The 14,963-nt window shown below is 33.7% G+C and overlaps 1 protein-coding gene across 21 annotated transcripts in view; it reads right to left on the bottom strand.

The window, feature by feature from the left end:
• LOC102680558 (polypyrimidine tract-binding protein 2) overlaps nucleotides 1-14,963 on the bottom strand; it is a 503,794-nt gene that overhangs the window by 63,560 nt on the left and 425,271 nt on the right. For all 21 annotated transcript variants that reach the window (XM_006610297.2, XM_006610300.2, XM_006610301.2 and 18 more), the window contains one exon: nucleotides 12,605-12,754. In XM_006610297.2, the coding sequence (XP_006610360.1) occupies nucleotides 12,605-12,754 (150 nt within the window). The remainder of the gene's footprint in view (nucleotides 1-12,604; nucleotides 12,755-14,963) is intronic.

The following is a 14,963-nucleotide window of genomic DNA, read 5'->3' as shown; positions in this document are numbered from 1 at the left end:
AGAGCAACAGTACTTTTCCTTCTAACTTTTTTATCGCATAATTATTCGTTTCGCGCACTATTTTATTAATAAGTTCATTGGTAAAAAATAGTTTAAAAAAATCTAATGCTTCGTTTATATTCGAAGATACTTGCGGTCCTACAAATTGTATTCTTCGCGATATATTTTCCGATTTTGTGCGTGTTATCCATTTGGAATTTTCCGTGTCTTCTGCGATATCTTCGCTTCAACTATTGCTTTCACATTCAGTATCTATTATTCTTATTTTTCGCCTTCTTATACCTCTTATTTCATCTCTATGTTCATCATTCCTTTCTCTATCGTTAATTTCTTTACGAATGGAAGTAATTTTGTCACTCAATAACGATAAATCAAACTCATCTTCGCTTAAACTAATTTCAATACCGTATTCCACGCTTACGAAACTCAAAAACTTTGAAAATAATATTTCTATTGCCACGACTGTCAAACTCAGACTAACGCCGAAGATGTCGTTCGACTCACGATCACGGTCTAATTTGAGATAAAAAATCTATCCATTCAATAATATATTATTCTACACCTCATAAGATTATACGTGAAGAGCTTAGGAACCTACTTATGAAGCGATATTCTAAAAAAATCAATCCAAGTGGTGATCGAGAGTCATTATTGGAGCGCAAAGGGTTAAACAACGTTGAAACGAATTGTGTTAAAATGCAAGTTGAGCAATTTTACTTACGGAGAAAAATTCAAGTCTAAGACCTAAAGGTGTGGAATAACACGATAGATAGATAGATATCAATTATTCAACGCAACGAAGCCCCCTTCCTTCATGTTGACGTTGTCCAAGTTACGTCAATCCCTTCGTTACCCTTCGTATCGTTTCAACACTCGTTAAGTTTCGTAAGAAAAACTTGATCCCCTTCTTCGTCGAGCCACAAACTAAGAGAAACCAAAAGAAAAAATAACTAACTGCATAAAACAAGAATAGAAAACTCGATCGATCCAAGCCTATTAGAAGAATTTGCTCCACGATGGAATAAAACATTATTTCAATTATTATACAAATTAAATCTAAAATTATTAAATCTCTTAAATGTTGCCTAAAAAAAAAAAAAGAAACATCATCGGTCTTTGATCGCTGGAACAAAATTTCTTTCGCGTCGAGAAAGTTTCGCAAAGGAAAGGGGGGAGGAAGCACCAGGCCGGCGTAAGGCAGAATTATGTCACGGCTTTGCGCGGGATACTTTTTTTATGGGGCTTCGTGGCAAAGGCCGGCGAAACTTTCCCTCCTCTCCCTGGTAAAAACCATTAGCCAACCCCGTATATTCCCGTCGCAAAGGCGACCACCGGGTCCGCCGCCGTTGGAAACAGGTGTCTGAGCCCTGTCGAAAAGAACCCCCTCCTCTCCCCTCCGTGTCATGCGGCGATGCGTCAACTTAGCCACATTCTTCGTTGAACCAACGCCTCTCATTCACATTTTTTTCTGATGGAAATGTGGATGAAGCAGCTGTGAAGAGAGGGGTTGGTTTGATTGGAAGGGTGGAAGAAGGTTTAAATCGGAGGTTAATTCGAAGTTGTAGTTACTCGACGAAGTGAAACGTTGTTTCTCTATCGTTATAGTTTAATTATTAATATTTATCACGGACGATTTCTCCGTAGCAAAAATGTGCACAGTACTCGAGAAATGATCGTCAGAAGCCGTGTTTATGGCATTTTTTTTTTTTTTTTTTGGTGATTATCGAGGAATCTCGTGAGAAAGAAATGACAAAAACAAAATACCGATGTCACTGATTTCTAGAGAAAGATACTGTGATGTAAATCCAATAGTCATATGTACAATACGATGTTTTATGTAGAGCGACTAGTAATGAAAGGGTTAAAATATTCAATATTTTGGCAATGACACACACAAAAAAAGAAAAAAGAAAAAGAAGTGACATTTGTTCTCAAAAATATTTCTCACGACGTACGTTAGTTTATTACATCGACAATGGAGAATGAAATTCGATATTAATTTTCGAGAGTAAAAAATTTTCTTACTTAAATACAGTGGAATGAGTTACTAAGATAAGGAATGTGGCAGTGTCTAAATCATTCCAGATTACCGGCTAATGGGGAGGGATAGAGAATACAGAGGCAGGAGGAAGGGGGTTTAAGCGATAGGGAGTCTCGTAAAAATACCTCTCGAGGCAAGGTCTGTCAAATTGCGACAGGAAGCTCTTTACAGGAGTCTTGAAATTCGCGCTTGTAGCAGCAAGTTGTAGTTGAGCAAGAGGAAGAGAGTGGAAGAGGAAAGGATGAAATTAAGAGGGGAGGGCGGGAGAAAAAGTTTTTGAGTTAACGACACGAATGGTTCGAGAGATTGGAACCGAAGATGTAAATAAAAAGTATTGGAAAGCAGCTGGAAAGTAACTGGAAATTGGAGCGAAGCGATTGAATCGGGGGGGAGGAGGAGAAGGAAGAGGAAAAAAAAAAAAGGGCGTTCTTATTGCAATTTATAAACAACAAAAATAACTGAGAAATAATAGCAATAAACTGGAAAAAAAAAACTGGAACGATGATGATGATTTTGATGTCTTATTTGATCGGGAGCAAGTGTTAAGGACATTTCCTTCTTCGATTGGTGAAGTGTCATTTCCTTGAGACGAAGGAAATGGGATAGAAAACATAAGGTAAGGATTGTGACGTAGATTTTTTCCCTCCCCTTTCTTTCTCTCCTTCTCTTGTGTTTCCTCCTCTCCGAGATAATAAAAATGAGTAGAGGCAGAGGCAGAGGAGAGAGGATGAGGGGGGATATAAAGAATACGATAAAAAAAAAAGGAAAAAGAAAAAAAAGGGAAAGAAGAGTAAAAGAAACAAACGCTCTTTGGGAGAACGAACCAAGAGTCTGTAATATAATTAGTATACATAAAATGTAAAAAGCTGTTTTTTTTAACGTCTTTGTTAAATATAAATTCAGAGGCGAGCTTCCCGCGCTTCTTACTTAACTGACATATTACCCTCCAGAGGGGTGGACGTATGTATTAACCGTACTCCTTTACCCCCTCCCCCCCACCGTGTAATACTTTTTCTCCAACACGCCAACAAAATCCCCTTGTTTCGCGTTTTTGTTTATGCAACAGAGGGCCATAGGACTTACACACAGTTGCGATTACGTGCTCCACTTAACCGGACCAAGACTTAACGGCGAATTTGCGGTGAACTTGTTCGTTGAAATATAGTTGTTATTATTATCTGTCAGTTTATTTCAAGTTGCGCCTCGAATACATTCCTTTTCAATAATTGATCTCTCGTTTTCCAAATTACCTCGATTCCAATAGAATCCATCCACGAGTAAATTCCTTACTGTCTCTAATTGTCAACATAAATTGACAAAACGAATAGTAGTCTATAGTTCCAAAATTCTCACTCTTTTCTATTCCATCTGGCATAGATACTTTTATCTCTTAAATCTCAATACACCTTGGCAACTTTCACTATTTTTCACACTTTTCCCAAACGGTTTTCATATCTTCTTCTAGCTCCAAAATTCTTACCCCCCTGTCACTCACAATTCTCGATACACATCCAAGTTTCTTTATTAGAAATTTACACTGGCATCTTTTTCATCTTCTTTTAAATCCCAAGCTCTAGCATATCGAATTTTATGTCTAATCAATGTGAAGTCCACGAAATCATTGATTTGAATTCGTTATTACATCCCAATTACCAAGTGAAGCTAAATGCAGCTTCATAAAATTCTTATTTTTCACACTTTACTCAAACAGTTTTCATATCTTCTTCTAGCTCCAAAATCTTCTTGTTCAACAATTCTCGATACACATTTATATTATAGTTTTCTTGTTACGAGTTTACACTGGCATCTTTTCCACCTTCTTTGAAATTCCAAGCTCTGGCATTCTACGTAATCAACGTGAAACTATCAATTCGAGTGTTATTATATCCCCATAATTCCAATTATCAGGCAAAGATGAAGCTTCATAAAATTCTTATTTTTCAAACAGTTTTCATATCTTCTTCTAGTCCCAAAATTCTTATCCTCCCTGGCACCCACAATTCTCGATACATATCCATATTACAAGTTTACACTGGCATCTTTTCCATCTTCTTTCAAATTCCAAGCTCTAGCACATCGAATTATACATTCTACGAAGCTAGATGCGGCTTCACAAAATTCTTATTTTTTAAACAGTTTTCATATCTTCTTCTAGCTCCAAAATTCTTATTCCTGTGTCACAATTCCATATTACAAGTTTCTTTATTACATTGGCATCTTTTCCATCTTTGAAATTCCAAGCTCTAACACATCGAATTCTACATTCTACGAAGCTAGATGCGGCTTCACAAAATTCTTATTTTTCAAACAGTTTTCATATCTTCTTCTAGCTCCAAAATTCTTACTCCTGTGTCACAATTCCATATTACAAGTTTCTTTATTACATTGGCATCTTTTCCATCTTTGAAATTCCAAGCTCTAACACATCGAATTTTACATTCTACGAAGCTAGATGCGGCTTCACAAAATTCTTATTTTTCAAATCTTCATAATTTTCATACCTTCTTCTAGCTCCAAAATTCTTACCCCCCTGTCATCCACAATTCTCGATACACATCCATATTACAAGTTTCTCTATTACAAGTTTACACTGGCATCTTTTTCATCTTCTTTGAAATTCCAAGCTCTAGCACATCGAATTCTACGTAATCAACGTGAAACCCACGAAACCATCGATTCGAGCGTTATTACATCCCCATAATCCGAATTACCAGGGGAAGCTAGATGCGGCTTCATAAAATTCTTATCGGGAGCATCAACTTCCGCCGCGTTTCCCCCTCATAAGGGACATGAAACACGGTGGTCAAGCGGTGTTCTACAAGCTGGCCGCCTATCAAGAACCGCACGTGCATGCAACCGAGGCTTTCACGGCGATTGCTTCCCCGGCGTCGTTTGTCACGAGGATGCTCAGCGAGAAATCATTCGACGCGGGGGCGGAAAATCAAACAATCTTCAACCGTTCCGTCGCGAAATCGATCTGCATCCGTCTTCGTGGAAGCCCGAAGATTCCGAGAATCTTTGCCAATTTTATTGGATAAAGTTAAAAGTGCGTTTTCTTTTTTTTTTTTTTTTTTTTTGGAAAAAAAAAAAATATTTTTTTTTTTTTTTTTTTTTTTTTTTGGAAAAAAAAAAAATATTTTTTTTTTTTTTTTTTTTTTTTTTTGGAAAAAAAAAAAATATTTTTTTTTTTTTTTTTTTTTTTTTTTGGAAAGTAGAATAGAATAGAATAATTTATTCTACGATGGAATGTTCAAATATTCTGATATATCTGAGTGTTCAAGGGTATAAATTAGACTGATTCTGGATTGATCTTTGATTTTATTGTTTTTGGGATTTATGTAAATAATTGAAAGGATGTCTTATTTATATTATATTTTATTCTTTATGAACCACTTGTTGTTGCATCTTTTTGAAATAATAGAAAAAGAATGGAGAGAGGGATTGAAAAATTTGTAAATGGAAATTTCTTTTTTGTATAAATTTGTAATTTAAAAGTTTATTTTATTTGAAAAATTAATATCTATATCGATTCCTGTTTCGAAGATGGCCATATTCATGTTTTGCACGCGAATAATTGAATTGGAAATACTGTACTACCTTTTTATTTTCAGAAAAAAAATTCGATAGAGAATAAAATGTTATGGACGAAACTGAATTATAATCCTGTATTTACGACGTATGAAACGAAACAAATATCTCTCTATGAATCACGGAACAGCGGAAATTCAGGTCGAAATAGTGGACGATCGTGCGGCATTCCGGTGAATCTTTGCACACCCCTTGGACAGTCCACTGCTTTATTCTTCTGGCGCACTTTATGTGGCTAAAATACTTCGCATTCGCGGAAATTTCCGCTTGAACGACGTGGGTTGAAGTGGTTTCGAGAAATTCTCCGGCGTCTGTCCACGCGTGACTGCGTTTAATTTCGTGCTTCGTTCGAGGGAAAAAACCACCCCGGATCGAATTTCTCGTTATATTCGAGCGATCATAGAGAAACGTTTGAGGTTTCCCTTCAATAATTTTCTATTTTATTCGCTCCCGAAAATCATATAGCGTTATCAATAAAGGTGAAAGAACTTTTTTTTAGAATCTCGAAATAGACCTCGACTAAAATGATAAATGCAAATATTCATTTAATTGAAATACTATTTGCATTTCAATTATTCTTAAATTATATTCTTATCATTTTCAAATATATCACGTCATAATATTAAGATTCTCTTTTTATGGGGGTAAAAATTTTGAAGAATCTCGAAATAGAAAAATATTTATAATAAAAAAAAGAATAACGAACTTCTATTAATTACAATTCAATCTAAAACTATTATTCCATTCAATCCAAACTACTTTATTAATCTTTTTTCGAAATATATCCAGGCTGACCAACGATGTATTCGTACCACTTTCTTATTTTACACGTTAAACTTCCAATAACCGAAACCTCGTACGTATTCATTATTACGTTAATCTTAATAATTTTTATTCAAAATATACTTAATATTATACTAATAATAATAAGTCTATTCAACGATGTATTCGTACTACTTTCTTGCCTTACACATTAAACTTTCAATAATCTTGCATATATTCGTAGTACGATTATTAATCCAATCTAAACTACTTTGTTAATCTTAATTCCAATAATTTTTGCTCGAAATATACATAATTAACATTTTTAATACATTTAATAATATTAATAGTAATAAGTCTGACTAACGATGTATTCGTATCACTTTCTTGCCTTACACATTAAACTTCCAATAACTGAAACCTCCGTATTCACTATTTCGTTAATCTTAATAATTTTTACTCAAAATATACTTAATATTATACTAATAATAATAAATCTGATCAACGATGTATTCGTACCATTTTCTTGCCTTAAACTTTCAATAACTTGCCTTAATTTTCTTGTCTAAAGTCTCGATAACTTTATGTTAAACTTTCAATAAACAAAACCTCGTATATATTCGTAATACGAATACTATCTATTCTAAACTACTTCGTTAATCCTAATTCCAATAATTTTTGCTCGAAATATACATTACAATAATAATAATAAGCCTGGCCAACGATGGATTCGTACCACTTTTTTATTTCACACATTAAACTTTCAATAAACAAGATAACGAAACTTCGTACGTATTCGTAGTACTATCTAATCTAAACTACTTCGTTAATCCTAATTCCAATAATTTTTGCTCGAAATATACATTACAGTAATACAATAATAATAAAAAGTCTGACCAACGATGTATTCGTATCACTTTTTTACTTCACACGTTAAACTTCCAATAAACGAAACCTCGTACGTATTCGTAATACTCAGCAATGCGACTGATACAGTTGATTGATACGCAAAATCAAGCTTCCAAGCACGTAAACTTTCAGCGATCCTAAACCACGGGTGAAAGATCGTTCACCCTTATCCGCCATTTCCCTGCTCGCGTGATCGCGAAATTTCCCATTCCCCACGGAATAGGTGTCCGTTTCCGGCAAGTTGCCGGATCACCGGAGGAGGGAAGGAAAGAGCAGTTTGACAACTCCCTCCCCCCATGGGGATCCTCGTGTCATCGTCGTGAAACTCGAGCCACCCCCTCCCCCGCTTTGTCAGACTTTATCAACCTCCTCCGCTTATTAACGGTAATTAACATTTTATCATCCGATCTCGGGCCTCGATTCTCCAATGGATCGAGAGGCTTTCGATTTTTTACGCGTTATTCGATCCGGTATATCGATTTATGTACATCGTGCTCGGGGCCTGGATGATGATAAATTGGAGCGTCCATGAATTATAGATGGCGCGGAAGTGGGTTACGAGGGAAGTTTCGAAGACGATGGGAGGAGCAAGTTCGAGGGAACTGTTTCGTTTGAAATCCGGTGTTTTTTTTTTTTTTTTTTTTTTGATTTTTGGGGGGGGAACCCTTTTGAAAAATTAGGGGGGCGGAAAGGGAAGGGGGGGGGGGGCGGAGTTCGGGGGAAGTGTTTTGTTTGAAATCCGGTTTTTTTTTTTTTTTTTTTTTTTTCGATTTCTGACGAGCGAACACTTTCGAAAGATTAGGGTCGACGAATGAGAACGGAGGGGAGGATAATTTCGATAGGAAAGAAACGTAAAAAGAAAAGTTTGACGTTTCGGTGAAATTTTGCTCGAGACTAATATAATAATAATAATAATAACAAAATAATAAAAATATAATAATAATATTAAAAAATATTAAAAAATAATAAAAATAATAATAATAATTGTGCTCGATATTAATTTAAAATATTTAGAATACTTGAAGACCGTTCACTCGACGAGACATTGGATTGGTGGAAAAATTGTGGGTGTTGAATTTTTCGTTCAAACTTTCGTCGAAACGAAATCGTCTTTTTCTTTCTTCGCGATATATACAACGACTATTTTCGATTGAAAAAAGAGGAGAGGGAGGGGGGGAAAAAGAAGGAAGCTCGTGTTTCCTGTTCCTTTCCAAAGCTATAAGAAAACTTTCGTAATTAATAAGTAATATCCTCACTTTATGGCGGAGAGAAAACTGTCGTAAAAAGTTGGCTCGCTCGTTTCTTACCCATAACAAAAACAATACAAATAAATATCGACGATATCTGGTCCGTATTTCATCGGAGGAACTAATTCCTCCATGATGCTCCTCCTGCCGGAAACGCTTCCCCAACGGTGTGAATGCTATCGATTACAAGCTACGTTAATTGATTTCCTTCTCTAAAAATTGCGATTTTTCTATCAGGGAAGCAAGGACACCGAAAAACAGTTGAAAGTCACGTTTGCGATATATCATGTGACTAGTAGATCAATTGTAGAATAAATTTAAATTTTCTGCTCGAAATTCTCTTTCGTGTTCTTTATTATTAACTTTGTTTCCAATCGATAAATTAATTTTCATATATTTATTATATTTTTGTATTCTGATTTCCATTTTTCTTATTATTATTTCAACTCGTATTCTACAGAGAACAATTCACTTCTAAAAATCGTGAGAATAAAAACATAATAATATTTATTTTGGAAAATATTTGCGAATTAACATTTGGGACGAATATCAAGTAAAAATAAGAAAATTTAATCGTTTTTAGTTATTCGTATCTGACGCAATGACGTACCACTCGATCCCTGTTTTCACCTCTTCCACCTCTTCATCATTTTCACGTATATTTGGGAACTAGAAATTTTCATTGAACTTTGAAAAGTAACGCGACACGATTGTGTATGGGTGGAAGGACTATTGAAAAAAAATTTTCGTGGAATGGAACAAAAATTCGGCGGGGAGCAAAAGCCCGTACGTTAGAAGTGGATTTGTTTTCCCAGGGTACACGCGATGTAAATCGAGCTCGCGTAGAAGTACAATCGAGGCCCGTTGTTTGAACCAGGGAATTCAACAGCAACTGAAGAGGGAAATTTTATTACATGTTAACAAATCGGAAGAAAGAAACGAGCGGCAAAGAGAAGCAGAGGGGCGTAACGTGGAATTTGATTTACGGATTGTTGACTAGTGCGCTTACAAGCTGACGAATATTTCCCCCCGATTCCGTATCCTGCATCGAGATTACCGCAAATTTCTTTTCTCTTAATATTTTATTAGAATCGTTAATTTAACTTTCATTTCCTTTAAATTCCAAATTAAAATATATTTAATCGAAAATCTTCGTAATTAAATTAATTTTAAACGTAATTAAAACTATGAAAACTCTATGAAAACTCTCTCTCTCTTCGTTAAAAAGAAATTCCTTTGCTCGAGACTATAAATATACATCGAATATAACCAAGGATCGCGATAAACGAAGCAAAGGGATGACAAAAGATTGTATAATATCCGGGAAGACAACTTATATCGACGTATCCAGTGAGCTGAGAACGGAGGGGACCAAGTGGACTCGATTGCCCCGGGGATTGTTCATAAATTATGGACGTGTTAATTATAATGGAGTTTCCAGGACCGTCCCCGTTTATTGACTACGAATCGTTGATGAGGCTTTGCACGCTCCTATTTTGGCAATAATTTCGACGATCGTGTCGCGTTGTTTCGACAGATTAGTTACGGTATATCGAGACGAAAGGGAATTCCATCTTTTTTTTTTTTTAAATTAAAATATACGCCTTTATATTTTGATTGCACAATTACAGGATAGTAATTCGATTCGAAATCATTTGATAAACATCTTCATCCGAATTTCAATATCTAAGCGCACAATTGGACATCAATCAGTTGTTGGTAAAAAGAAAATTTTGAAATCTGAATTTTATAATTACACTTTGTACACATTCTTTGTGTCGATTTTATTCTACGAATTCTCGAGCATTTTTGATTCCTTAAAATCTCGATATCCATGAAAAGAAGTTGTCACTTGAAAAAAATTAAGAAATTATTCTTCGAATCGCGCGAATAACGAAAGAAATTCCATAAATTCAATGACAAAACAATTTCGAAAGATAATTTTTCCATTCATCGAGGACAACAACCGTGGAATAATATTTTAAAAAAAAAGTGTTCAAAGTGAAGATTTATTAAGAACTTTATGATCATTTCGCCTGTTCTATTCAAATTCAAACAAGTGGAAAATATTCAGTGGAACGGTCGAGATGGGGAAATTTATCGTAAAAATCCAATGCCAATTTCCCGCCACCGTAAATCTCTCGATAAAATTCTTCGAAGCCAACATTTGCATCGAATGGGACACGTTAATTAATCACGTTCATCGAATGATATCGTGGATGGGGCGGGATGGAAGGAAGACAATCTGAATCCCGAAAACGCGTTTCACAGGCTTTGAGAGGAGATACTGGCTCGACATTGTCGCGTAAAGCTTTCGATTACGCGCTTCCAATGAGATACACCGGCCAAGATATCGATAATCGAAGCATAAATGTACCCGCAAACCGAATATTATCGAAGCTGAGGCAGACGGCCATCTTAACATTTTAGGATAAAATTAGATCTAAGATACAAGTTTTTATTCGTCAAATTTAATGTCGAGTTACAATTGTACGAAATATTAGGAAATTCAAATTAGAAATCAAATTAATTTTCAAAGAGGCAAAGATATCGCCATTTTCTTTTCAAAAGATATATTTCATTAATTCGATTGCTTTTAGAAATCTTTTCGTTCGTAACAAAAGAAACCTTAAAAATATTCAAAAACATAATCTCAACTCCCTTTCTTTAAATTTCCAAAATTCTATATATCTAATATTACTCTATATTTAATTCTATTTATTCTACTTTTATATACTCATCTTCCAATAATTATAATTTTCGAAAAGACAAAGATATCACTATTTTCTTTTCAACATTTCATTAATTCGATTACTTTCAGAAATCTTTTCGTTCGTAAATCTTAAAAATATTCAAAAACATAATCTCAACTCCCTTTCTTTAAATTTCCAAAATTCTACATATCTAATATTACTCTATATTTAATTTATATTATAATTTTCAAAATTATAATTTTCAAAAAAAGACAAAGATATCATTTTCTTTTCAACATTTCATTAATTCGATTACTTTCATAAATCTTTTCGTTCGTAACAAAAGAAGCCTTAAAAATATTCAAAAACATAATCTCAATTCCCTTTCTTTAAATTTCCAAAATTCTATATATTTCACATACCGTTCTTTTAATATCTTTCCAATCCAATATTGCACGAAAAAAAGAAAATGGCGAAGCATCCTTTAGAATTCTCTAATTTCGCGCGTCTTTGTCCACGATAGCAAATGGTGAAAATCCAGCAGGGTGAAATATCGTGACCACTCGTTAAAAAGTAATTGCGCGAACAGCCTTCGCAATAAGTGAATATATAAGAGGGGAGAGAAGGGGAAGGGGAGGGATCCAAAGAGCGCTTTCTTCGTTTGCCTGCAAATTATCGCGTATGTCCGGTTCTCGCATATTCAGTCGTCACGTAGGAGGAGGGGGCAAACAGCCCTTGGCCAGAGGAAAACCACGCAGGGTAGTATGTTTTTCAGACTTCAGCCTCTTTCCCCTAAAACTTTTTAATAGTAATTTCGGTTGGAAGATAGCGTTGAATACGCTTCTTGAACGGTATGGAGGAAGAAAAAACTGCGTGGAAAGACCGGTTTTTCTTTGAGCTTTGCACTAATGCGCGGTAAAATTCGTTTTATTGTGGATTTTTAGAGTGACTTGTTTTTGAATTTCTTTCTTTTCTTTTTTCTTTTTTTTTTTTTTCGTACGATATTTGGAAAGTGCACTGTCGCAAATTTATTTCTTCAAATTGGCGCAATTATTTTTTCTTACGATCGTGATTGAGAGAAAGATAGAAACGATATCATTTCTTTTTCGCGAGAATAATAAATAATAAATAATTTTGTAAAAAAAAAAAACACATAGCTATAACGTTAAGAAAGAAATTTATAAGGAGATTAATTAAATAAAAAGTATCTTTCTTGAATTAATTTCTCGTCTCAAGATCAATATTCAATAATATTCTAAATTTGAATATAATTTTTGGAATATATAATTTTCAATTTTTTAAAAAAATTTCAAAGCCACAATTAAATAATTAACAAGCAGGAATATCGATGATGAGTCACTTACCGCATTGTTGGTGTGCGTTTGATCCGTTTTGAGTTCACGATGGTTACTGAATTGAACGTAGACCGCTCTGCCACGGAGCTGGGCCATGCACGAGGCATAATAATTTACCATCGTCGCTGCAGCATTTTCATCCGCCATTTCCAGGAACGCCTGCAACACAAAATGGAGAGGACACGGTCAGAAAAGTAAATTGGAAATTGGTCAATGATCCTTCCTTGATAAATAAATTAATTATTAATATAATATAAATATATTATAATTAATTATAATATTAATATAATATTGCGAGGTTTTTTAATTATTTATATAATTTTTTTTTAAATTATTTAACGTTTAATCTTAATATATTAACTCGTTTGATCGAATGTTAAATAAAAAAAATTATATATATATATATAAAAAAGAAGGAAAAGAAAAGAAGATGATCGTCAGATAAATAAATAAATTTAACAAGACTTAAAAACAAATAAAACGTTTTACGACGTAAGGATGGCGCATAATAATTTTTCCCAACAGTTGGCTTTAATATAACTTGATCCAATTTAATTCCTTTTGCAAGGAAGACTCACGCGAAGAATAATAATTCTTCAAAAATTCCCGGAGGTAAAATAATTTCCACAATGATCGATAAATGATTAATGATCGAGGATTCTTTGAAAAATCGCGAGATCCCTTCGAATCTGAAACATTTACGGAAACAAAGAGGGAAGAAATTCCTCCTCTTTCGTGGACGAATTATCAATTATCGTCGAAGATAAAGCGAAAAAAAGGACGAGTTTTGAAATCGAACGTGTGCCTGTGCGTGAGTGAAAAAGGAAGAAAGAGGAAGAGAGAGAGAAAGAGAAAGAGGAAAACTCGTCGCCCCGCGGAATCCAAATATTAATGCAGAATTATCTCTGTAATTGAATTTCCGCGTATTCTTCCGTCGATGTTACATCCAAGCGAGATTTCCTCCACCGACCACAGATATAACAATTTAAATATTTGCTGGGAACAATAGAAACTACTTTGCAAGCCAATGAAACGTCAACATTTCGATCTTTTTTTTTTCTTTTTTTTTTTTTTTTGTCTCAAGCGTGTTTCTTTTTCTTTTTTAAATAAAAGGAAACCAAGAGAGCGATTCAAAAGAAAATGGGGAAATTGAGAAATAAATATAACGGTGTTAAAGGTAAACTATTAACGATAGTGGTCGTGAGGAGGAAATCAATGTTGAAATTATTATAATGGATGGGAAAGATTGTGTACATGCGTTAATGGTATGGATAGAGTTGATAGAAATGAAATGATTAATTGTTAAATTAATAGATATTAATAACTGGAAATGAAATTAGAGGATGAGTGTGTGTAGTATATTAATTATTGTTAATTCGAAATTGTATAATATTTGCATATTAGATTGGTTTCATTTGGAAAATGTTTGTATTGATTGATTTCAAAATTGGTTTAAAATTTAATGCAAAACTGAAGTTTTTTTACAAAAAATTTTCATAAAAGACATTACTTAAATATTAACATTACTTAAATATTAACATTAGCGTTTATCACGTTATATTTAATTTAAAATAATTTAAAACTTTTAAAAATAAGAAATTCTTATCATGTGTATTGTAATATTGTAAAATCTATACAGCTATAATATAGTAACTGTTTAAGTAACAATCAATTTGGGAAACAAAGAAACTGTAAATTTCTTTCACGATTGAAGTTCAAAAGGAGAGAAGAGTGTGTTTTTAAAAATGATAAATAATTAATTGTACTTCATTGCTAAAAGTAGAGATATCGATTTCTCGTTAAAATGTCTCAGAGAACACTTTTTCATTCTTCCCTTTCTCCTTCTTTAAGCATTCTCTATTTTTCCCTTGAAACGAGACATTTCACTTTGAGCTCTGTAAAAATCCAGAACAGGGGATACCTTTTTCTCCCTCTCTCCCCCTTTCTTTTTTTTTTTTTTTACATAAGAAAGAAAAAAAAATATAAGAAAAATTAATCTTCCAGCAGATATTTTTAAAGATATCTTTGAAGACCACTGATTATATTTCCATAAAGAATCTTTACTAGGTAATTGAATAAAAAATTAACAATATAAAAGTAGTTTCGATGAGAAGAAAATAAATAAATAAAAGATTCTGAAATTTAATGACAAGTAATATAATTTTAAAAAAAATCCCAGCTATATAAAATTACCGAGGAAAATTTTACATCGAGTTTAAAGAAAAAATTAATATTGCAAATCACTATTAATATTTAATCTCGCATCAAAGATAATTTGCATAATAAAGATTTTCCCATTTTTTTCTCCCTGGTATCAGAAACTTAACATTCTAACTCTATTTGACTTAATTTTCGTGTATTTCATTAC

The sequence above is a fragment of the Apis dorsata genome, unplaced genomic scaffold (assembly GCF_000469605.1).
Source record: "Apis dorsata unplaced genomic scaffold, Apis dorsata 1.3 scaffold_73, whole genome shotgun sequence".
NCBI classification, from domain to species: domain Eukaryota; kingdom Metazoa; phylum Arthropoda; class Insecta; order Hymenoptera; family Apidae; genus Apis; species Apis dorsata.
The sequence above is the reverse complement of the archived record's forward strand: the minus strand, read 5'-3'. Positions and strand labels throughout refer to the sequence as shown.